Source organism: Microtus oregoni, unplaced genomic scaffold (genome assembly GCF_018167655.1).
Source record: "Microtus oregoni isolate MIOR12 unplaced genomic scaffold, Mior012 000049F_ref0000343, whole genome shotgun sequence".
Lineage (NCBI taxonomy): Eukaryota > Metazoa > Chordata > Mammalia > Rodentia > Cricetidae > Microtus > Microtus oregoni.
The window spans coordinates 4129377-4154596 of NW_024543223.1; the positions used below are offsets into that span (position 1 = coordinate 4129377).

Sequence of the window (25220 nt, forward strand, 5' to 3'; positions counted from 1 at the left end):
GCGGAAGTGGGTCTCCGTGAGGCGGTGGAGTCCTGCCTGAGCGGGTCTCCTTAGCGGCTGGTGGCGGTGGTACGTCCTTGCTCGAGCGCTTCGACTGTGGCGTCTGCCTGATCGCACCAACTCCAGGTAAGACCAGGCTTCGCGGGATGGAGGCAGCAATTCAGGGCAGTGCGGGATTGGGGCACGGGCGGCTTCTCGGCCTACAGCAGAGTTGGGGGCCGCCAGTCGCGGCTCATTCGGGCCGCCCGGAACAGCGCCTCTCGGGGTCGGGTCCGCTCAGCCTCCTCGGCCCCGGAGAGCGCGCGGGTGTCGGAGCCCGACGCGACACTCGCGTCGGATTTAGGGAAGTCTCATCTGCGGCGCCGCTCGCCCACTCGCGGCTTGGCTGGCTGAACCTTTTTTGCAAACTGGAAAGGGAAACTGAGATTCAAAGAGGGGAGGGCCCCTTCCAAGGTCACTTTTTTTTTTTTTTTTTGACTGAGCGAGCCGACCGGAGAGGACCAGAGCAAGGTTTTTGTTCCCCGTTGACGACGCAGCCATTGTGTGCTGGCGCCGCTGCCCCGCCTTCTTGGGGCCTGCGAGTTTGCTGGGGCACCCAAGCCGCGTGGCGGGCCCTGTCTAAGCCTGGAGAGTGTTGAGGACTCTTGCGGGCCTTGGAACTGAATGGGTTTGGCCTTCCAGGAGCCGTTTTCTGCCTTACCTATGGTTGGTGAAGCGTGCGATTGAGATTTGGTCCAGCCCTGCACCCTTTGGGGTCCTTCCCTCCCTGGCACATCTGTATACAGGAATAGGAAACTCAACCTGATCCTTAACCCTAAACACTGTTTCCGTGGACGCCATTAGACACCCTTTGCCTCGATAAGTACGTGTCCAGATCTGGGCGTTTCTGCTTTTGTGTTTTTACTTGTCTGTGCCCTGGGGCGCTTCAGGCTTTCATTTCTGCAGTCTGGTGGTGCCTCAGTTTAGGTTGCCCAAGTGGTTCCGGGAGACAGGTTGGACGCAGATTGACTGTAGTTCCTAACAGTGGTGAGAGGGAAAACACCCCCCCACCCCGTACTTTTTTTGTTTTTTTTAATGGATGGAGAAACAATAGGGTTCGGGGTTTACCTGTGAGTTCGATGTGAAATGATTGGGAAAATGTCTTGCTGGCCTTTATGTTACTTAATGTGAGCTTCCAACTATAATTTTCTGAAAAGCTTCCTTTTTTAACACAGTGTTTACCACCATTGGGGAGTGGCGGGATTGATTTTATTTTGTTTTGAGACAGGGTTTCTCTGTGTAGTCTTGGCTGTCCTGGAACTCGTTTTGTAGACCATATTGATTGGCCACGAACACAGAGATCTGCCTGCCTCTGCTTCCCGAATGCTGGGGTTAAAGACGTATCCTAGCAGCCGGGAGGTGGTAACTCACGTGCCTTTAATCCCAGCACTCGTGAGCAGAGGCAGGTGGATCTCGGATCTCTGTGAGTTTGAAGCGAGCCTGGTGTACCAAGTGAGTTCCAGGACAGGCTCCAAAGCTACAGGGAAACCCTGTCTTTTAAAAAAAAAAAATGTTGCCGGGCGGTGGTGGCGCATGCCTTTAATCCCAGCACTCGGGAGGCAGAGGCAGGCGAATCTCTGAGTTCGAGACCAGCCTGGTCTACAAGAGCTGGTTCCAGGACAGGCTCCAAAGCCACAGAGAAACCCTGTCTCAAAAAAACAAAAAAATGTGCGCTACCACCTCAGGGCTAGTTGACTTATTTTTTATAGTTTCCAAATATTGAGTATTTTTCTTTTTTTTCTTTTTTTTTTTTTTTTTTTTTTTGGTTTTTCGAGACAGGGTTTCTCTGTGGTTTTGGAGCCTGTCCTGGAACTAGCTCTTGTAGACCAGGCTGGTCTCGAACTCACAGAGATCCGCCTGCCTCTGCCTCCCAAGTGCTGGGATTAAAGGCGTGCGCCACCACGGCCCGGCTGAGTATTTTTCTTATCATGGTTCCCTAATAAGTATTTTCCAAATACTTTGAAGAGTACCTGTGATTCCAGTTCTTCAGAGGTAGAGGCAGAAGGATCAGGAATTTAAGATCATCTTGGGCTACTTGGAGACTGGGCTCAGGAACAGTTTAGGTTTTGCTTATTTGCTTGTGTACTTGGTCCCCTCCGCCCCCCACACACAGAGGAAAGTTGGTTTCTTGGTGACTATATAGTGTTGACTGCAATCGTGAACACTCAAAAACGGTATTGTTTTGTTCACTTGGGAGGCAGAGGCAGGCGGATCTCTGAGTTCGAGACCAGCCTGGTCTACAAGAGCTAGTTCCAGGACAGGCTCCAAAACCACAGAGAAACCCTGTCTCAAAAAAACAAAAGGGGGGGGGGTTGGAGATTGAACCCAGGTTCTCACACATTAGGCAGCTACTCAACCAGTGAGCTATATCTTTGGTCTTTTTATTATTACTAATACTGTTGTATGAATATGACCAAGGTCTGTGACACCCCAGTGCAGTGATGTGTGTTTGGTAGTAAGAAGACAAGTTTATGAAGTCAATGTGTCCTTCCACTGTATGTGGTTACTCAGATTGAATTACTTTGTCAGGCTTGTATATGCGAAGTCTTTTTACCTGCTAAGGTTTCTCAGTAACTCCTCATTGTAGTTTTTATTTTGAGTCAGGGTCTTGCTAAGTTCCCTAGACTGCCCTTGAACTCACTTGATTGTCCTGGCAGGCCTTGAACTTGGCAGTCCTGACTTGGCTTCTGGTGTAACTGAGATTATGGGTTTGTAACATCAGAACACGTAAGAATCCTACTCTCAAGTCCCATTGTTTACCCAATAGATACTATAATTTTACATATAGTGAAAGGATCCATTTTCCCCTAGATCTGACCTCCCCCCACCCCATATAGCAAAACTAGTGACCTATGCCTCTACTCCTAGCTACTCAACAGACCGAGGTAAAAGGTTCACAAGTTACTGGGCTGTGGAATGAGTTCAGGGCAAGTTAGTGGGCCTCACCTCACTCTGTGGGGGAAGGGTATATGTGCTTGCAGAGAGCAGTGTTGTGCCATCACTCTCCACCTTACTCCTGGAGACCAGGTCTCCAAGTGCATGCACGTGCACACACACACAGTTTAGGGTTTTCCAGTGAGGAGTCTGCTGTGCCTTGCCTTTTTACATGGATACTGGGATCTGAACCCAAGTTCTCATATATAGCTGAGATATGTGTAGCTCAGTGGTAGATCCCTTGTCTGGCTCTTTCCAGGCCCCAAGGTTCAAATAAAAATACTCTTCCCACCATTTTTCTGTTATGTCATTTCTTCTAAGCATCTAATGAACCATATAATTTGAATGCAGTTTTATTGGGAAGAAAAATGACAACCTTATTTTTGTTTTGCTAAGTATACTAAATGTGGGGTCTGTGTTAGATGTTTGATTTACAGTTAGGCTTATTGTGTTGTGTTGCACAAATAATAAAAACTCAGAGACGGGTATTGGTGTTCAACTTGACAATCAGAAAAGCAAAAGCAGCCAAGCTACTAGAGAGCTCTTAACTCTTTAAAGTCTTCAGACTGAAAGAGCAAGTTCCCGTCTCATCCCGCCTTATATTCCTCCCTAGTGCTGGGATTAGAGGCGTCCACCACCACCTGGCCTGTATAGCTGACTAGTGTGGCTGTTTTGCCTTCTGTTCTTCAGGCAAACTTTATTTATTGAAAATACAAATGAAATATCAACACATTTTTTCCTTTTTTGTCTAAAATAAGGGTATAACTAATAGAAGAAACTACACAGTAAGTACAATATATAATATTGTTATATTAGTACTACTATACAATATATAGAGGCAATAGATACATCACCAATGCCTAGTCCGTTTGCTTTTGACAGACTCAGAAGATACTCCATATCTATCCTATCTTGTGAGTCCAAAGTCTTGTACCTAGTCTACTTTACTTTCTATCATAACTTGTTTTCTGCATCTAGTAAACAAGGAAAACTATAACTGTCTAGTCTTCAACTTCCTCAGAGACCCAAGAAGGAAATACTATTAACTGAGTAAATAGGAAGTGCAAGCAACTTTCAAATATGAGAAATGACAGAAACAGCTGGCTATCTGCACAGTAACCAAAACTCTGCAATGTTGGGGCATCCGTCTTCTACCTACAGCCCTAGCATATCTGACAGACTTTTCTGTGAAGCTGAACATTCTAAAGGACTCTCCATCCTTATCTTGACAATGTTTGGCAGTCACTTTCTTTTCTGTCCTGCTTAGCCAATTAGGACAGCATACTGTCAGCAGTCAGGGCAAGGGCATTTTCTTGCCCAGTGGCTTACATTTGCCACAAAGAAAATAAACTCCGTATTTCTTTGATCTTCTCTGAAGTAGATTGGTGCTCCCAGACATCTCATTGTCATAAAAAAAATGGACCTATGTTATTAAAACATCTTAAATGCCATATTCTGTAAATCTCTGGTGTTTGAAGATGACCCGTCTATTTAAAATATATCCGTTTGACCTTGAGAACATACAAAGTGACTACAAATTTGGTTGTAATAGGTGACTAAGTACTAACCTGTATTTCCTTCTCCTAAACAGTTGGTAGTAATAACTTTCAAGGACTAGAAATTTGTATTACATTGTTAAATGGGCTGTATGGGTATAATACTTTGAACAAAATTAGAGATTTATATACAGTGCATTCTAACAAAATTAATCTCAAATTTTGTATACAATATACAAAAGTCAAATCCAATGTAAAACATTTAAAACTAGTAGTTGCTTTTTAAAAGTACATTCAGTAATGTACCTTTTTATCCTATCATATCTATAGCCCCCCTTTTTCTTTTCAAAACAAGAACCTTGAATCTAATTTCCTTCATTTAGCTTTTTCCAGACCATTACCAATAACAACTTAAAACCAACTTCAATAAATAATGACATATTTATAACCCATTGAACAATCAGAAACCACCTATTTTCTTGGGAATGTGGGTGTTATATTCTTTGGTTTTTAGAGACAGGGTTTCTCTGTATCTTTGAAGACTGTCCTGGAACTTACTTCGTAAACCAGGCTGGTCTTGGAACTCACAGAAGAGTCCCAGACCCACTGTAATTGCTGGATTCCCATGCCTTTACACTTTTGGTTTTAGGAAGTATCTTTTTGTTGTTTTTGTTTTGTTTTTTGAAACAAGGTTATGATGTAGCTTTGGAGCCTGTCCTGGAACTAGCTCTTTTAGACCAGGCTAGCCTTGAACTCACAGAAATCCTCCTGCCTTTGCCTCCTGAGTGCTGGGATTAAAGGCGTGTGCCACTCCTGCCCTGGTATCACATTCTTAAAGTTATTTCCTGCTGTCTGGGGGTTGATGGTACCTTTAGAGTATCCTGAAAAGAAAAATTTGGGTTGGTTGTCAAGTCCTGGGAGAGGTAACTATCATTCGTTGTCCAGTCTCTGTGTAATGGGAAAGTGCAGGACTTGTCTCAAAGTCTGGTTAGGCTGAAAGAACCATTACAATAAAGGGATTTGGGTCTCTGATAATATGCTAGACATTTTGAAAATGGGATGAGTAAATGAGAGGATATCTAATTTAGATGGGATTTATGTAATGTCGATTGTAAACATCAGCTTTATCATTTTTGTCTTATTACTAAAAATGTAGGTTAAGCTGAGTGCTAAGATACTTAAGTGCTTAGATAAGTCTAATAAAAACAGGTCAGAGAAACTCAAATCCAATCAAAGGATATCATGGAGAGCCAATTTTAGCATTGCATTATAAGAATAGAGAAGAACAGCCTAAGGTTTTCAGACAACCAACTTAATATATCCAGTAACCTTACAAGAGAGACTAATAGAACCATCAAAATATGCCTGTCACATTTCTCAGCACTCAGCAGACAGGTCTTTCTCCCCCTTTTCATGTGTGGGGTGTGTATGTCTTTGCCCATGTAGAGGCCAGAGAAGGACATCATGTGTCTTCCTATATTGCTATCTACCTTATTTTTTGAAACTGAGTCTAACTAAATCTAAAGCTGTCTCTAAGCTGAGCTGAGCCAGCCAGACGCTTAGGTTCCTGGCCTGCCTTGTCTGGCTTTTCTGTGGGTGCTGTCGAGGTTTAACTCAGGTCCTCTTGCTTTCACAACAGGCTCTAATCCAAAGATACATGTGGGGCTGGGTTTGTTTTTGTGGTTTTGTTTTGTTTTTTTTTGAGACATGGTTTCTCTGTGTACGTATCCCTGACTCTCCTGAAACTTGCTCTATAGACCAGGCTGGCCTCAAACTTACAGAGGTCCACTTAACTCTGCCTCCTGAGTGCTGGCATTAAAGGCATGTGCCACCACTGCCTGACAAGATATTTTTGTTATATTCTTCTGAATTAAGATGTGCCCTTTAGGAATGGGGAGTGTTACACATTTCATAGATGTGTGCTCATATATAAGATACTAACTAGCTGGTTCTTAGTGGCGCAAGCCTTTAATTCCAACACTCGGGAAGTGGAGGCAGGCAGATCTCTGTGAGTTTGAGGCCAGCCTGGTCTACAAGAGCTAGTTCCAGAACAGGCTCCAAAGCTACAGCAAAACCTTGTCTCAAAACACACACACACACACACACACACACACACACACACACAGAGACTTCCTAAAACCAGAAGTGTAAATGCATGGGAATCCAGCAATTACAGTGGGTCTGGGACTCTTCTGTGGTCTAAACCAGAAGTTGGGAAACTTGCAAAAGATGGCTATCATCTCCTTAGTCCCTCAGATCCTTGGAAGGGTAGTGAAGTAACAGGACAAGAAGGAAACTGCTTGGCTTAAGAAACGTTCCTTTCTGGCTCACAACCATCTGTGATGAGGTCTGGTGCCCTCTTCTGGCCTGCAGACATACACGCAGACAGAATATGTATACATAATAAATAAATTTTAAAAAAAAAAAAAAAAAAAAAAAAGAAACGTTCCTTTCAGGGGCTGGAGATATGACTCAGTGGTTAAGAGCACTGACTGCTCTTCCAGAGGACCCGGGTTCAATTCCCAGCACCCACATGGCAGCTCACAACTGTCTGAAGATCCAGTTGCAGGGGATCTGACACCTGCACACCAATGCACATAAAATAAAGTTAAATAAACCATAATAATAAAAAGAAACGTTCCTTTCCTCCTGCTAAGGAGTGGTGTATGTATTCCAATTAAGCAACTAAAACTTGTCTTTCTCCTAGAGTTAATCACTTTTGCTACTTTTGAAGCAACCAAAAAGGTCAGGGAAGGTTGTAGTAGTATAGCCCACTCATAGAATATAGTATTCTATATCCCAAGCACCAAAAAGGAGCACAGGCAGAAGATGGTAATAGTTTGGGTAGTAGATTTGGGAATTACATAGTCAGTTCTATATTCAACAAGATTCCTAAAATGAATGTAGGGTAAGGGTACAAATTACATAAAATGTTCAGCAAAGCATCCAGGTGACAGAAAAGACTGGTAAATTTTCTGTGTATGTGGTATATGTACATTTGTGAGTTTTGTCTTCAACAATGCAAATAGCAACATTTATTAGTTTCTTTGTTTTTCAGGACTTGTAAATATTGGACATTTAATTGACTCCAGATTGTAAGCCACAGATGAGTACTCAGCGGGCGTGAGAGATTGAGAACATTCCACCTCCCCATAAACCTTGGTGTATATCACTTGATTTTCTGTGGATTGAAGCCAGAGAGCACAATGAGTACAGTAAGTTTTCTTAGCTTGTAAATTTTTTTTACCAATATTAGTTAGCTACTCTGTCTCTTAGAGGACTGTAAGCCGCATGTTATAGCCCTGGGCTCTAATTCCAGATATTAGAGGTTAAAATACAAAGACTGAAAATTGAGGGTAGTCTGGGTTATACAGATACTGTCTCTAAAATAAACGGAAACAGCTGAGGATGTGCCTCTTGTTTATGCAAAAGACTATTTGTTACATTTCCGGCAGAACTAAAAAAAAATCTTTGTTGTTGTATATGCCTACATATAATCCAAGTAAGTAGTAAATGCATCTATAATCCATTGGTAAATGGAGGTAGGAAGATCAGAAATTTAAGTTCAGTGCTATACTCAACTATATAGTGAGATCAAATTCTAAGACTGGAGAGATGGCTCAGTGAATAAACTGCTTCATGTGTGAGAAGGACCCAAGTTGGGTCCCCATCACCCATATAAAAACTGGGCAGGGTGGCATACATTTTCAGTGCTTAGAGAAGAGGTGATCACAAAGGCGTACTTGGTCAACCAATCTTGGAGAAACAAACATCAGTTTAATGAGAGATGTGATCTAATAAACTAAGGGCTAGAGAGATGAATTGGTGGATAGGAAACACTTACTACTCTTCCAGGGGACTCTAGCTTTTGTTTTTCAGCATGTGTGTCAGGTGACTCATACCTCCTGTAATTCTAGATCCAGTCATCTGTCACCCTCTACTGGCCTTTGTGGACACCAGGCATGCATATGGAGAGAGTGAGTGTGTGTGCGCGCGCATACATATACACATACATACATACACACACACATATACACACACACACACACAAAGCACTCAGACATTTATAAGGGGGAGTAGAGAGTGACAAAGACCTGGCCTTTACAAATGTAATAACTATTTACAGTTCTGTGGAATGGATTCAGTTGATAAAGGCCCTTTCTGACAAGTTTGGATCCCAGAACCACGTGGTAAAAGAGACCTCCACTCATGTTATGGCATATATGTGGATCACACTCAAAAAGATTTAAACATAATTTTAAAACTAGATCTAGGGCTAGGTGGTGTTGGTGCACGCCTTTAATTCCAGCACTCAGGAGCAGAGGCAGACGGATCTCTTGAGTTTGAGGCCAGCCTGGTCTACAGTGTGAGTTCTACGATAGCCAGAGGTACACAGAGAAACCCTATTTCCAGAAAAACAACAACAACAAAAAACGGGGTATAGGGAGGTGGCTCAGAAACAGCACTTGCTGTTCCTTCAGGGAACTGGGTTCCAATTCCCAGCACTTACTTGCAGCTCAGAATTGTTTGTAACTCCAATTTGGAAGAACTTGTGCCCTCTTCTGGTCTTCACAGGAAGGAAGTGGTACATAGACATACATGCTGGCAAAATATTTGTATATGTAAAATGTGCTGGCAAAATATTTGTATATGTAAAATGTGCTGGCAAAATATTTGTATATGTAAAATGAAAAAATAACCATTTTCACTTTTGCTCTTGTCTGGGAGTCAGCTCTGGTTCAGTGCAAGACATGCAGGTTGGACTCTAGAGTAAGGTGTCCTAAACTTTGTGCTTATAACTTTTTTCTGTGGGGAAATTTTTAGGACCTTGGGTAGATGTATGTGCAGATTAAGTATTTGTTGATAATTCATGTTTACTTTTAAAAGAATTATTTGGCATATAAACATAATTTTACTCTTTATGAAGATGAAAGTAAATTATGTTAATGAAATAGATACACTTTTTATGTAAAGAGTTAATCTTGGTCAGGTAAGGTTGTTGTTACCAACAAGCCTAACAGCCCGAGCTAGATCCTGGGGCCCTACAGGGTTGAAGGAGAGAATCAGTTGCCGAAAGCTGTCCTCTGACTTCATGTAAGCACAGAAGCACGAGTACATGCATGCACACAATAAATGTTTAAAGAAAAAAATTAGTGAATTAGCTGGGCATGTTGGTGCACATCTTTAGTCATAGAACTTGGTAGGCAGGGCTGGAGAGATGGCTCAGAGGTTAAGAGCATTGCCTGCTCTTCCAAAGGTCCTGAGTTCAATTCCCAGCAACCACATGGTGGCTCACAACCATCTGCAATGAGGTCTTGTGCCCTCTTCTGGCCTTTGGGCATACAGACAAAATATTGTATACATAATAAATAAATAAATAAATTTAAAAAAAAAAAAAGAACTTGGTAGGCAGACGCAGGCTTTTCTCTGAGTTTGAAGCCAGCCTAGTCTACAGAACAAGTTACAAAATAGCTAGGGCTACACAGAAAAACCCTTTCTCAAAAAGCAAAGAAAAAAAGTAAAAATTGACAGAATGATGTTTGTTTGTGAGTGTGTTATAATATCTTTGGTATTTTTTTAGCTCTGCTTTCTCAGTACCTGTGGTTAAAGGCATGTGTTAGCATGCCCAGCTAAATATTTTGATTTTATGATCACTTGCTAATAATACCGCTTAAAATAAATGTGTGATATTTAAGGCCATTTCAGAAACATTGAAAATTCTATCCTAATCCCAAACCAAAATTGATTATTTCTTTTTTCTGAAACTCAGATTAATTTACACAGACTTTTTTTTGTAATTTTTTTTTAAATATTTATTTATTTATTATGTATACAATATTCTGTCTGTGTGTCTGCCTGCAGGTCAGCAGAGGGCATCAGATCTCATTTCAGATGGTTGTGAGGCATCATGTGGTTGCTGGGAATTGAACTCAGGACCTTTGAAAGAACAGGCAATCCTCTTAACCGCTGAGCCATCTCTCCAGCCCCTAATTTTTTAATTTTTGAAGCAAGGTCTTCTATGTATCCTTGGCTAGCCTGGAACTCAAAGATCCACCTGGCTCTGGAATTTTAAAGGTGTGTGCTATTATACCTGGAAAACAACAATTTTAAAAAATGAAACATGCTGGTGGTAGTGCACACCTTTTAGTCTAGCACTCAGGAGGAAGAGGCAGGAGGATCTCTGAGTTCAAGGCCAACCTGGTCTACAAAGCAAGTTCCTGGGAGGCTAGGACTGTTACACAGAGAAACCCCCTCTCAAGAAAAAGAAAAAAAAATCAAACATACTAGAGCAATGTAATCTAAGGATGTGCCAGTTTGATAATAATATGCTAAAGAATAATGGTAGGAAGATGCTACAAGTCTTATTTATAATTAACGATTCTGTTTCTGTAAGAATAAAAAATACATGTGCAGTAAAAACACTAATTCTGCCGTACTGTAGTGGCCCATGCCTTTAATCCCAGCACTCAGAAGGCAGAGGCAGGTGGATCTCTGAGTTCGAGGTCAGCCTGGTCTACAAGAGCTAGTTCCAGGACAGGCTCCAAAGCTACAGAGAAACCCTGCCCCCCCCCAAAAAAAAAACACTAATTCCTATTTAACAGTAATCTTGAATCTTATTGAAGGTATTTTAGACAGTGTTGGCATTGTGTGGTGTTCCATCGTGTTGAGTTGGGTGTTCAGAAGCAAAACTATAGTCAAGTCATATGATGTAACATGGGCCGGTAATATGAGAAGTATCAGTTCTTGATGCATTGGTTTTAAATTAATTTTTGGTCTTTGTAGGTTCAGAAAACATTTTGCTATTGCAAATATTTTTGCACAGCCTACCCTCCCCCATTCAGTTATGTGACCATACATGGGATTGTAAACCATAGTTGGATTTGTTTGGTGATACAAACAGCTGATATGATGATAAGATCTATATCCTAGCACCCTCGTGGCGGATACAGGCAGATCTCTTGAGTTCTGGGATAGCCAGGGCTACACAGCAAAGGACCTTTTATCAGGTGAAACAACAAAAAGTACTGAATTTTTCACCCTGTGCTTCACAGGTGCTACAAGTTTTATAGTGGGTGGGGTGCACATGCTCTGTGTGTGTGTGTGTGTGTGTGTGTGTGGTGTTGCACACAAGAGGACAACCAAGTTAAACCATTCCCGTTTGTTGGTTTTTTACTCTTCTGTCAAATCTGGAACTCATGCAACTGCTTCTTTTCCCCCTTGATGACCTTAGAGAAATCCTCAAAGAAAGCGGCGTGGTGGAACAGTAAGTTCTAGACAAGCCCAGAAGCGAACTCGGGAAACAACTTCAGCCCCTGAGATTTCCTTGGAAACAGAACCCATAGAACTCGTGGAAACTGGTAAGAGCCAGGAATACTGGACTGTAATGCGTGACAGTGTGATATCGTGGGTAAATAAGTGAATTGGACTCAGTTTGTATCTGTTAATGCCCACTGTCATGCCTCATGAAGTCATACTCTCCCCCAATTTATGTGTATAATTGTTTTGCTTGCATGTATGTCTGTCTGTGTACTACATGTGTGCCTGGTGCCCACAGAGGCCAGAACAAGTCATTGTATTCCCTAGAGCTCGAGTTACAAATGCTTGTGAGCTGCCCTGTGGGGGTTGGGAATTTGAGTCTTTTACAAGAGCAGTTAAGTATTCATAGCCCCTGAACTATCTTTAACCCCAGGTCACAGCTGAGCTTCTGTGTCCTCCTCTGTGGTGAGGAATAATGTTAGTATATAGGGCAGGTTGAATTTATGCCATAAAACCCTTGGGACCATGTGTGGCAGATGGTACCATACAAATATTAGCTGTTGGAAGCTCTTGCACTTGCTTTATGTGTATGTATAATCTTAAACTTACCTATACAGCTTATAGCTACAATGAGTAAAGCTGCCCCCTTTGGTATTATTGTATCTGTATGAGTTTTGAAGCAGTCACTTGGCTCATCTACTTCACCCTGCTTAGCTTTGTGAAATACTTGAGTTTCCTTTTCTGGTTTTCATTAAGACTAAAACTTTCTAAAGAAGGCAAACTTGTCAACACTGCTATCATTAAAGCTTGGTTTGAGACGAGGCCAGACTGGATATTCCCTTGCCTGCTCAGGAAAGTGTCAAATGTTTTAGATATGGGCTGGAGAGATGCCTCAGTGGTTAAGAGCATTGCCTGCTCTTCCAAAGGTCCTGAGTTCAATTCCCAGCAACCACATGGTGGCTCACAACCATCTGTAATGAGGTCTGGTGCCCTGTTCTGACCTTTAGGCATACACACAGACAGAATATTGTATATATAATTAATAAATTAATAAATAAATAAATAAATGTTTTAGATGAGCCACTTTGCTTTGTTATCTTTTATATATCATACCCAAGAACTGATTTTTTTTTTTTATTTAATTTTTGATTTTTCGAAATAGGTTTCTCTGTGAAACAGTTCTGGCTGTCCTGGAACTCACTTTGTAGACTAGGCTGGCCTCAAACTCACTGAAGATCTGCTCCAAAGTGCTGGGATTAAAGGCGTGCACCACCACTGCCCAGCCAAGTGCTGATATTTTAAATGGTTTTTGTTTTTTGTTTTTCAAGACAGAGTTTCTTTGTGTAACAGGCCTGGCTGTCCTGAAACTGTAAACCAGGCCATTCTCAAACTCACAGAAATCCACCTGCCTCTGCCTCTCGAGTACTGGATTAAAGGTATGTGCCACTACTGCCCAGGTCTAAGAACTGATATTTTAAAGAAAAGTGCAGTGGGCTATGGGTGTAGCTCAGTGTGGTAGAGCACTTGTTTAATGTACAAGACCCTTGTTCAACCCTTAACACTACCGCAAAGAAAAAAAATTAAGATGTTATACAATATGTGTATACCACAGAATAGGAACTTTTAGCCATCTTAGAGTTAAAAAGAAGCTACTTTGTGTCGGGTGAGTTTCTTGGACTTCCCTGATAGTGTTCATTCTCTGCTTGGTCTCAGTTTGACTTCTCTCAGTGAATTCCTTAGAGCCTTTATTCTTATCTACAGATTAGGACTTTTGAATTCTATACCCAAAGAAGATCCTTTTCTTCAGTGTAACACTCAACACACACATGGACTCGGTCTCAGAGTTTAAACGGATCCAGCTGTTTCCAATGAGGCACTTGTCAAACTATTGGAATTTATATCACCTTTGCAAGGTGGTAAATACAAGCAGCCCATACATACATACATACAAGCAGTGTGTTTCTTTTGGCAGAGCCAATTTTATCTGCCAAAAGATAATTGACTCATAAATTATGGTTTATAGATCATTAAGTAGCAGCCATTCTTTTTCATGAAGAATGAGAGGCAATTGGTATATTATATATTTGTGTGTGTATATAAGTGTGGGGAAGAGGTAGGCAGACAAGTTTTGGGGTGTTTTTGGCTTTTCAAGACAGAGTCCCTATGTGTAGCCCCAGCCATCCTAGAACTCACACTGTAAACCCGGCTGGCTTTGAACTCAGAGATCTGTCTGCCTCTGTCTACCAAGGGCTAGTCTTACAGGTGTGTGCTACCACACCTAACACTGGGAAATAAAAGAAGGTAAAGCAAGTTAGAATATGTTATTCATACTGTTTATAAAATCTAACCCTCATATTTTTTAATACTAATAGCAATCAGGAAAAAAATAGTTGTAAGTGGTTTTTGCATGCCTTCCCTAATTAATGAAATTGTGATGCCTAAGCATGATCGTGTGGGTGGGGTGAAGCCACTCAGGTGTTTGTCCCCACATGTACACCTCTGGGACCTCAAGAAATTCATGTAGCCCACTTAACAAAATGCTGGAGGGGCACTTGGTTGTTATTTTGAAAAGGTAGTCTTGCTGGTTTTTATATTGTGTGTGTAGGGTTTCACACTTTGACACAAATTTATACCATGTTTATAATATCAACCAAGCCTTAGGAGTATACCCCTATCCTAATACTTGTGGAATTGCTTTATTTTGAAGCTGGTGATGAAATTGTGGACCTCACCTGTGAATCCCTGGAGCCTGTGGTTGTGGACCTCACTCACAATGACTCTGTTGTGGTAAGCATTTGAATAAGAGTTGGCTGGTTTGGGTAGGAGTCCCTGGCCCATATCTGCATCTAAAGTCTGGGTTACTGACCAGGGTTAGAAAGATTGAAAGGGAGGGGTAGAGAGATGGCTCAGAGGTTAAGGGCACTGGCTGCTTTTACAGGGGACTTGTACCTACATGGTAGCTCACAGCCAGCTGTAACTCCAGTTCCAAGATGGGCTCTGTTGGCATCAGATACACTGCAGGCAAACCACACATACTCATCAAATAATTGTGAAGGGAAAGGAACCTATATTCAGTAACTGGAACCCCTAATGAGAAGTATGTCAGGAAGAGCACCTGTTGTCGCTTTTGTCTCCTGTGGACTATATCTGCCTGATTTTTGACCTTTCCATAACAGCAGTCCTGATTTCATAGTTTCAGATGTGTAAGCTGGGCATAGCCCTTTGAAATGGGATACTAGCTTTGCCGGGGTTGGTACTACATTGTATTAAGAGAGACCTATTTAGGTGCCTTGCCTTGCATGAAGTGTAGTGCTTTGCAGTGTTTACACCTCTGACCTGAAGGGAATTGGGAATATTGACTGTGCCGCCATTAGGTTTCAAAAATAGTTGCCAGTAAATATGGCTCCAGGGAAAGCAGCTACCTAGTCTAGCACCTGCTGCCACAGCTCTTTCCTGACTCCAGGGAGGGTAGAACTTGAGAGGCTGTGACTCCATGTGTAGCCTGCCAGAACTAAAACCTAGTCTGGTCAGGAGTATTAGAAAGTAATTCTGAAAGACATGTTCCATGGTATTGGAACACCCCTACACACACACATACACCCCATTTCCATGTGTCTTTTGGGATCTGATCAACTCATTGATGAGCATCTTAAGGACAAGTTTGGCCGGGAGGTGGTGGCGCACGCCTTTAATCCCAGCACTCGGGAGGCAGAGGCAGGCAGATCTCTGTGAGTTAGAGGCCAGCCTGGTCTACAAGAGCTAGTTCCAGGACAGGCTCCAAAACCACAGAGAAACCCTGTCTCGAAAAACCAAAAAAAAAAAAAAAAAAAAAAGGACAAGTTTGCTACTCACTTGAAAAACCTTTTGATGACAGTATGCCAGGTGCGAAGCTGTGGAATAGAGGTATTGCCACCTTGGGTAGCATTCAACACGTGTTAGCGGTTGGAACGCAGAAAGGACTGTAGACATGGAACCGAGATGTTAGTAATCTAGTCTTCACTTGTCTTAAAGGTTTGAAATTCTGAGTGACTAGCAACAAGCTGCCACAACCAAGACAGATCAGTGTTTTCTAATTTGTTTAAAACTTTGAGAGTAAGATTTTATTGAGAAGCAAGACAGAAGCTGGGTATGGCACACACCTTTAATCCCAGCACTCCCAGAGGCAGAGGCAGAGGCAGGCTGATCTTGTGAGTTCAAGGTCAGCCTGGACTACAAAAAACAGAATAGCTAGAGCTACAAGATGAAGGGATGGGTAACCAGGTATTATGGTGCATGCCTGTGATCTTGAGCACTTGAAAGGCAGTGTTCCTGGGTTATATAGTTAAGCTTAGTCTCAAGGAGGGAAAATGAAATCATGATGGCATGAAGCTGCCAGGGAATACCTACTCAGAGGCTTAATATTCCTTACAAATGCTCAACTGATAGCTCAGGCTGTTACTAGCTCTTACACTTAACCCATATTTCTGTTTATGCTTTACCTCATTTTCTACATGTCCTGCTTGCCCCCTGGCTGACTGGCATCTCCAGCTCCACCTTTCTTCCTCCGGCTTCCTAGTCTGGCTCTCCTAACTTAATCCTGCTCAGCTATTAGCCAGTCAGCTTGTTTATTAAACCAATCTCAGTGGCAAATCTTGACAGTCTACAAAGGGATTTTTTCCACAGCAGTATTGTTTTAGTTAGAAATCACCAGATTGTCCTAATGTCATCTCTGGTATCCTCTCAAAGACTATGGTGAATTCAGGCACATTGGCTCCCGTATAACCAATGGTGTTTCTGGAAATGGGCCAGAACTGTTTGAGAATTGGAAGTGGTCTCCTCTGCAAAAGTTGACTCTTACTGTTAGTTCCTGTCAATTTCATGGAGTTCTATAAAGAGGGTAATTTAGTCCTAAGGGATGTACATTAAAGTTACATTCCAGTTTTTGACTAATTCTGGAAATTGGCACCAAATGCTTTTTCTTCCTCTCTTTTCCCCTATCTCAAAGTAATAGAAATAGTTTATTGAGGGAAAGCATTCCTGAGGAAGGAAGTGGGCTAGTAAACAGAGAAAGGGCTCAGAAAGCCCCAAATCCCTTTTCTTAAATATTTATTTATTATGTATATAATATTCTGTCTGTGTGTATGTCTGCAGGCCAGAAGAGGGCACCAGACATCATTACAGATGGTTGTGAGCCACCATGTGGTTGCTGGGAATTGAACTCAGAACCTTTGGAAGAGCAGGTAATGCTCTTAACCACTGAGCCATCTCTCCACCCCCCACCCCACCCCAAATCCCTTTTCTTGTTTTATTTATTTATTTATTTATTTTTATTTATTTATTTATTTTTTTGGTTTTTCGAGACAGGGTTTCTCTGTGGTTTTGGAGCCTGTCCTGGAACTAGCTCTTGTAGACCAGGCTGGTCTCGAACTCACAGAGATCCGCCTGCCTCTGCCTCCCGAGTGCTGGGATTAAAGGCGTGCGCCACCACCGCCGGCCTTGTTTTATTTTTTTTATTTTGGTTTTTCGGGATAGGGTTTCTCTGTAGCTTTGGAGCCTGTCCTGGAATTAGCTCTTGTAGACCAGGCTGGCCTCGAACTCACAGAAATCCTCCTGCCTCTCCAAATCCCTTTTTTTTGAGAACTCAACATCTACCCATAATGGACCTGGTCAGGTCCTGACAAAGGAGCTGGAATTCTACCTCCAAGAAGACCTTGTTCTTCTGCTGGGTGGCAAGTCAACATTTCCCCTACCATGCCTTATTCACACGGCAGTGAGTAGAGTCCTTGAATGAGCCTGGAATAGGAATAGTGGGAATGAGGGAACTGTCCTAATAGTGACTGAATGAGCAGGAAGTTAGATAAAAGTCCAGGAATAGTAGTGTGGAGGGAAACAGGAGGCTTGGGTTCTTGTGTCAGAGTTGCTATTGGATTTATTACAGAAATTACCTCATGCTTGACCTAGCTATTAAAAAGAATTGTCTGGATTTGGTAACTCCCAATCACTCTCCATGTGTTGTTGATTGTAATGAATCATCAAAGTCCATTAAATTATTGATATTAACTAAAGACATAAATAAGCAGTATTTTTGAGAGTCATACAGTATTGAAAGCAAGATGTGTGCATTATAGCAGTTAAAAGGTCAGAATGTTTATAACACTCCTCTTTTCCCCTTTTTCAGATTGTTGAAGGTGAGTAGTTTCATTTCCTTTTCTCTTGGGTTTAAACGAAGTTGTGGTGAATGAATGCCATAGCCTGCAGGCTTTGTCAGTCTGCCCTTCCAAGATCTCTAGGCAGGAGGTGGCCTTTGGTCAAACCTGTTGGTTTTACTGAAAATCTATGCCCATGATTTCAGGGACTGAGCTTTCTCCTGAGAAGGCAAATGAATGGCCTCTGCCCCTGGGCAGGACCTTCTGGAGGTGTGGGGTAGAACTAGTATGGTGATGGTTTCTCTCTGGAAGTCTGAAGGGGAGGGAGGGTGGGTCTTGATACTAGGGCTGAAAATGCGACTTTTTTCTTAGAAAGGGGAAGGCCAAGAAGAAATGGGAGGAGGTTACGCCAAGACCATACTGACAGCTGTGTGGTGAGCAGTGATGATGAGGAACTGTCTAGGGACAGGGATGTGTATGTGACTACCCATACTCCTCGAAGCGCCAGGGATGAAGGAGCTACAGGACTCAGGTAATGTGCTCTGCTGCTGTTGTGTTGGGTGGAGGCCAGGGTATACAGATGCCAAGCTTATCAGCTCTAGAACAAGGGTCTGCAAAACAGCTAGGCATGTTTGGAATGCAGGGCTCAGCTGTCTGCTCAGGATAGACCAATAAACAGACAGTTGTATCAGGAGACCGACATGCACTGTGATCAGGGTTGGATATAAGTGGGTTTTATTACGGGCACCGCTAGCAGTAATGCTGGAGGTGAAACAGATGGGTGAGCCTAGTTGTCTGCATCTTTTCTTCTAGACCTGTTCTCTACCATCTATCTCTCTTTTCATGCCCATTCCAGCCCAATACTTCAGATAATTTATTTTCAAGTTTTTTGTATGCCTGTCCTAATTGAGCAGAAGTAAGAGATTTGGTAGAAGATAGGGCCTGCATATATGAAGCCACTTTATAAGGTATAATCAAGTATTTGAGCTCACTTAGAAACTGATTTGAAGTACTTGTGATTTCAGGCCCCTGGGTACTGTCAGTTGTCCGATCTGCATGGATGGATACTTTGAGGTAAGTAACCTAGTTGTATCTCCTTTGGTTTTAACCTGTTTCACTAAAAAGAACTTGGAGGATCTGTGCCTCATGTGGGATTTGACACCTAGCTATCACAAAGACTAATTACAAAGGAGATTGTTCCCATTGATGATCATGGTCCCTGTGTATTTCATCTTTAGCCTCTTCAAATTCAGGTTTCCTGCTGTAGCCTTAACTAGAAACTGCTGATTTTTGTTGAGGTTGCCTATAACCCCTACAACTGGGAAAATCCTGTCCTGTCTACAATTTGTTCCGTTTGCTTCTGAGATTGTTGTACAGACTCTGCCCCTTTGTTTTCACTGGTCTCAGTGATGAATGCATTAGGGTTCTTGGTGGTAAGGGATATCTTAAGGCTGTTCTTTTTAATGTCTTCTAGATTGTGCAGAGTGGACGCCGCATTGTTTCTACAGAATGTGGCCACGTCTTCTGTAGCCAGTGCCTCAATGATTCCCTTAAGAATGCTAACACTTGCCCAACTTGTAGGAAAAAGATCAACCATAAACGCTGCCACCCCATTTATATATGAAATGTTCAGAACTGCTCAGGATAAACCAATGGACAGACAGCCAGGCTAGGCTTTCTGCGTGGTATCTGCCTCCAGTTTCCTGAGCTAAAAAAGACTTTCAAAAATCAATGTCTGATGTAAACTGCTCTTTTGTTTTCCAACCCCTTAGATCTTTGGTTTTCTCCAGTTTGATGCTATGGAGCAGGATCCAGGGATCCTCCCATGTCAGCTTAGCATCTTTTCTCCTGGGTATTCTGAGCCGGGAGTAGGAGAAAAGGAGTCAGGCGCATTGGAGTTTTGAGTATTGTGGCTCCAGCCTCTTTATGGAGCTTACATGTTGGCCAAGAAGTTTCCCTGTTGGGAAAGTTTGCCCCAGCTCTTCTGGGTACAGAACCTTCCCAAGGTATCTGCCAGTTAGCTATTCTGCCTGCCACACAATGACCTGGCCAGACATAGTCCATCCAACCCAAGGATCCCAGTACAGAAGCTGCCCCTGAAAAGCCCTGCCGGTGGACTTTTATTTTTCTTTGGAGAGCAGAGGTGATCTGTGATTCTACCTGTACCTTATCATTGATGTGTGGTGTTTTCTGCAAATCAAGAGACCCTCTGCGGGGCAGCCATGTTTCCTAAGAATGAGAAAGTGCAATAAAGCCCGTTCTTCACCTGCTCTTCTGCAATCCGGAAGATGTAGCACTGCTAGTGTCCTCAGCCCAGTGTTGCCTGTGGGAGCAGTGCCCATCGCACCCCATCTCTGTTCGCCAGCTGTTCTCAGGAACCCTACCCATGCTCCAAAGTTCTTTGCCTGGCACAGAGCATTCAAGGCCAGTAGGACAAGCAAGTTTTTGAGTCTCTTCTCTTTTCTGCTGTGTCCTGTGTTGTCCACAGTGCTCTCCAGCCCTCAGTTTTTCACTTCCCACTGCCTAATGTCTGCCCAAGCATAGATACCAGGAGGTGGTAGCAGTAACAGTGGCCTTATCAGCTGTTCACTTCCACGCTTTTACCCAAGTCACTGTTGCCCGTGTTTCAGAGGTGTTGCCCTACTCAGCTTGCCACTACCCTGGCTATCCCACAGCCCTTGAGTAGATCGATTATTTCCAAAGCTGTTCTTCTGGCCGATTGGGCTTCGATCCTCTGGACTTTTGACTGCTTTGTAGGATTTGATCAGCAAAGCATGGTGCCTCTTCCTTCCCGTGGGACCACATAACAATCCCTGCTCCACTCCATATGTGTGGGAGCCTCTGGTACCCTCTCAGAGGCAGTGAAGTGGTAAATTGTCCCTGGGGACACAAGGCACAGGGTGGCTCGTAGAGGATAGGCCTTCAGTGCCAGCCTGCCTCCACCTCCACGCTATTTCCTCAGAGGGCTTCAAGCCAAACCAATAGCCTTTTTGTGTGAAACATCTCTGAGGTGGGAAAGGGACCACTGGAGCTTTGCTAGCAATAACTGACTTTCAGTTTACTGTTCTGATGGAGCAGGGACTCAGCACAGAACTCACTTTAAATGGAGCTGAAGGAGTGTCCCTCCTCTATGTGAAAAGAAAATAGTTTTATTCTTTACTCTGACTTTTTAAACTGTTTGACTTCCAGTTAGTTTGAATGAGAGTAGTAATTTTTTTACATGGACTCAAAGGGTAGAAGCATTAGCTCTCATCATTGTGATGTGTGGAGTGTGCCCTCCCCTTGGATGTCACAGCCATTGAGTTCCCTGTGGGCCTCATGGACTTGCTCTTGTTAGTTCTAATGATAGCCAGACTTAAAGGAGCCAAGGTGACCATGCAGCCAGTTCACCGGAAAATATGGTGACACCCACTTAAAAATTCGTTTTCTCCTTAAAGACAGTTTATGAAGTTGACCATAAAAGTTCTATTACTTCATCCTAAATTAAATTGAGAAAAATAAGTGTTTAGTTCTACTAATCAGAAACTGAATTAATAGGAAAAGGTTGGTATAGAAAAATCCCTTTCCTATTTCCTTAATGTATATAGTTTAACTCTTTCTTTGTTACATTTAAACTATGCTCATGGATATCAGTCTGTTTTGGACTCCTGCTAGTGTTAAAGATGGAAATAAAGCAATTGGAACCAAGTATCTCTCATTCATTAATTTGCTCTTTGGAACATTTTACCTAAAGTGTGCGGTGTTCATTCAGTGTGATTTATACCTGATGTGGGCAGGGGAATTTCTGCTTATCCAGAAGATGACATTCATACTGCTGCATCCCAGGCCCGGGAATGTCCAAAAGTAGTCTACTGTGAAGTATTGCTCAGTGGAAATAAAAGTTCCAGAGACTTTGTTATGAACATCACTGGCTAAGATTGGTACACTGCTCCTGACCACTTGCACAGAATTTGTGCTGCCTGTGAGAGTCAGCCCCAAAGTGCATGAACATACGCTGCCATAGGAAAGCCCTGCCATAGAAGGGCTTGGGTGTGACTTGTATTGCAGGCTAAACACCTGTCATAAAAAATCTTAATAAAATGTTTTCGGTTTCTTTTGTTTTGTGTGTGTGTGTTTTGCCTGAGTGTGTGTGTGTGTGTGTGCTATGTGCATGTCTGGTATCCATTGGATCCTTAGAACTTGAGTTATGGGTGGTTGTGGACCATTGTGCGGTGCTGGGGTTGAACTCGGGCCTTTTGCAAAAGTAACAAGTGCTCTTAAATGCTGAGTCTACTCAGCAGCCTCTGTTTAAAGCGTTTTATCAAGAAACATGCCATACACATGCAGACATACACTTTTTTTTTAATGTTGGGCTGTAGTGGTGCATTCCTTTAATTGCAACACTCAGTAGGCAGAAGCAGGTGGATCTTTTGAGGCCAACCTGGTCTACAGAGCAGGTTCCAGGACAGCCAAGGCTACGCAGAGAAACCCTGTCATGAAAAGCAAGAATGTTTGTGTGTGTGTGTGTGTGCCATGAGCATGTGGGTACGCACAGATGAAAGAGATCTGGAACTCCAGCCTGGGTTTTTTGTAAGATTCTTTGATCCATTTCTCCACTATATCGCCCTTTTATTTAAATATATTTGGTGGATGGGTGAGATTCCTCAGTGGTAAAGGCACTTGCCTCTAATACATCCTAACTGGACTTAATTCAGGAGGATCACCTGAACAAATTGCCCTTTCATTTTCATGAGCATGTCGCCCACACTATTAACAATTAAAAGAATGTTTGGTACAAGTTCGTGTCAAAAATAACACAATGGGAGGCAGAGGCAGGTGGATCTTATTGAGTTCGAGACCAGCCTGGTCTACAGAGCTAGTTCCAGGACAGGCTCCAAAGCCACAGAGAAACCCTGTCTCAAAAAAAACAAACAAAATAACACAATGGGATATTTGCCTCTTCTGAGTGTCTCCTCCATCAACAGTTCTTTTTCTGGTTCTAGTAAGGCAGGGCCTCTCACAAAGTCGGTTTAATGTTGGTAACCCAGAAGAGATGCCTCCAATACTGAAAATGCACAACATCGCTGAAAATGGGAAATCTATACAACCTCATTTGGGCTCAGCCTGGGGAAGTGGAGACAGGAGCTACATTGGCAGTGGTTCTCAATCTGTGGGTTGTGACTCCTTGGAGGATTGAATGACCTTTTTACAGGGGTTGCCTAAGACCATTGGGAAATATTTACAGGTCATAACAGTAGCAAACTTAAAAGTTAGAAGTTAACAACAAAAACAATTTGGTTGGGGATCACCACAATGTAAGAAACTATTAAAACGTTGCAGCCTTAGGAAAGTTGAAGTGAGCTAGGGGAACAGTGACCAGATTAGCCTAACTGGTGAGCTGCACTGTGGGTTACCTCCCTGTCAGTGTGGATAGTGTGCTTAAGGATGACACTGGTGGTGTTGACCTCTGGCTTCCACATACATACGATGTGTACTAGCCAACAGAGTTCAAAGCTACAAAGCGGGACACTGCTCCCCCCCCCCCCCAAAGTGGATCCTGCAGAAAATCGTGACTTCCTGTGCGTATGAGCTTGTGATACGTGTTAATGAGTGTATGTGTGACATAGGGTGCCCTAGAGGGATGAAGTATATTGATTGTTTTTCTCTTAACACAGGCCACCTTAACTGCCTTGAGACGAGGTGTTTCAGAAGTTTGGGATTTGACTAGGCTGGCTGAACAGCAAGCTGAATCTTGTCTGTTGCCCCAAATCCCATTTCAATGCTAGGATTACAAGCATATGTACAGCCATGCCAATGGGTATTGGATCTCAGGTCCTTGTGCTTACATAGCAACTTCTCTGACTTACTGGGCTATTTCTTCTTAGTCCTGAATCAGATTCTATAAAATTCTTAGAAGGGGAAACAAGTGGGAGATATTCGTGATCTTAGATTTAGTGGTTGTTTCTTAAGTGTGGATAGGAAGTGCCCAGACAGCAAATGGAAAAATGGGTAAATTATTTTTTTTTTAAAGATTTATTTATTTATTATGTATACAACATTCTGCCTCGATATATGCCCGCACACCAGAGGAGGGCGCCAGATCTCATTACAGATGGTTGTGAGCCACCATGTGGTTGCTGGGAATTGAACTCAGGACCTCTGGAAGAGCAGCCAGTGCTCTTAACCTCTGAGCCATCTCTCCAGCCCAAAATGGGTAAATTATTAAGATTAAAACCTGTATCAACCAGGTATGGTTGGTGCACGTCTTTAATCTGAAGCGCTGGGGGATGGTGGTGGACAGAGGCAGGCAGATGGTCTACAAAGGGAATTCCAGAGAGCCAGGGCTGTTAACAGAGAAACCCTGTCTCAAGGGGAAAAAACAAAATTAAAGCCTGTATCAAAAGATACTGCCAAGTATGAAAAATGTGCTGAGTGTTGGCACAGCAGTTAAGAATGATACCTGCTGGACGGCGGAGGCGGCCGCGGGGATCGGCTGGGACCAGCTGGGACCAGCTGGGACTGGAAGCAGCAGAGGACACAGGCCGCAGGCGGCGGGAACCTTTGTGGCAGCAGAAGCAGGCTGCAGGGACCGTGCGCAACACCGTGAGCAGATCACCCCACTACAATTAAATCAAAGAGAACCTGGAAACAACCTAGATGCCCTTCAATGGAAGAATGGATGAAGAAAGTATGGAATATATACATATTAGAGTACTACTCAGCAGTAAAAAACAAGGACTTCTTGAATTTTGCATGCAAATGGATGGAAATAGAAAACAGTATCCTGAGTGAGGTAAGCCAGACCCAAAAAGAGGAGCATGGGATGTATTCACTCATATTTGGTTTCTAGCCATAAACAAAGAACATTGAGCCTATAATTAGTGATCCTAGAGAAGCTAAATAAGGAGAACCCAAAGAAAAACATATAGGCATCCTCCTGAATATTAACCTTCATCAGGCGATGAAAGGAGACAGAGACCCACATTGGAGCACCGGACAGAAATCTCAAGGTCCAAATCAGGAGCAGAAGGAAAAAGAGCACGAGCAAGGAACTCAGGACCGCAAGGGGTGCACCCACACACTGAGACAATGGGGATGTTCTATTGGGAACTCACCAAGGCCAGCTGGCCTGGGTCTGAAAAAGCCTGGGATAAAACCGGACTCGCTGAACATAGCGGACAATGAGAACTACTGAGAACTCAAGAACAATGGCAATGGGTTTCTGATCCTACTGCACGTACTGGCTTTGTGGGAGCCTAGGCAGTTTGGATGCTCAACTTACTAGACCTGGATGGAAGTGGGGGTTCCTTGGACTTCCCACAGGGCAGGGAACCCTCATTGCTCTTCAGGCTGAGGGGGGGGGGACTTAATTGGGAGAGGGGGAGGGAAA

At 43.0% G+C, this 25220-nt stretch overlaps 1 protein-coding gene across 1 annotated transcript; it reads left to right on the top strand.

Annotated features, from left to right (window-relative positions):
- LOC121436536 (E3 ubiquitin-protein ligase RNF4) lies at nucleotides 1–21538 on the top strand. Its single transcript, XM_041636532.1, has 8 exons — nucleotides 1–126; nucleotides 7528–7684; nucleotides 11701–11827; nucleotides 14434–14513; nucleotides 17884–17893; nucleotides 18224–18383; nucleotides 18877–18925; nucleotides 19326–21538. Exons 2-8 carry the CDS (start codon nucleotides 7676–7678, stop codon nucleotides 19473–19475), a joined length of 585 nt encoding a protein of 194 aa, XP_041492466.1. The 5' UTR covers nucleotides 1–126; nucleotides 7528–7675; the 3' UTR covers nucleotides 19476–21538.
- The last annotated feature ends 3682 nt before the right edge of the window (nucleotides 21539–25220 follow it).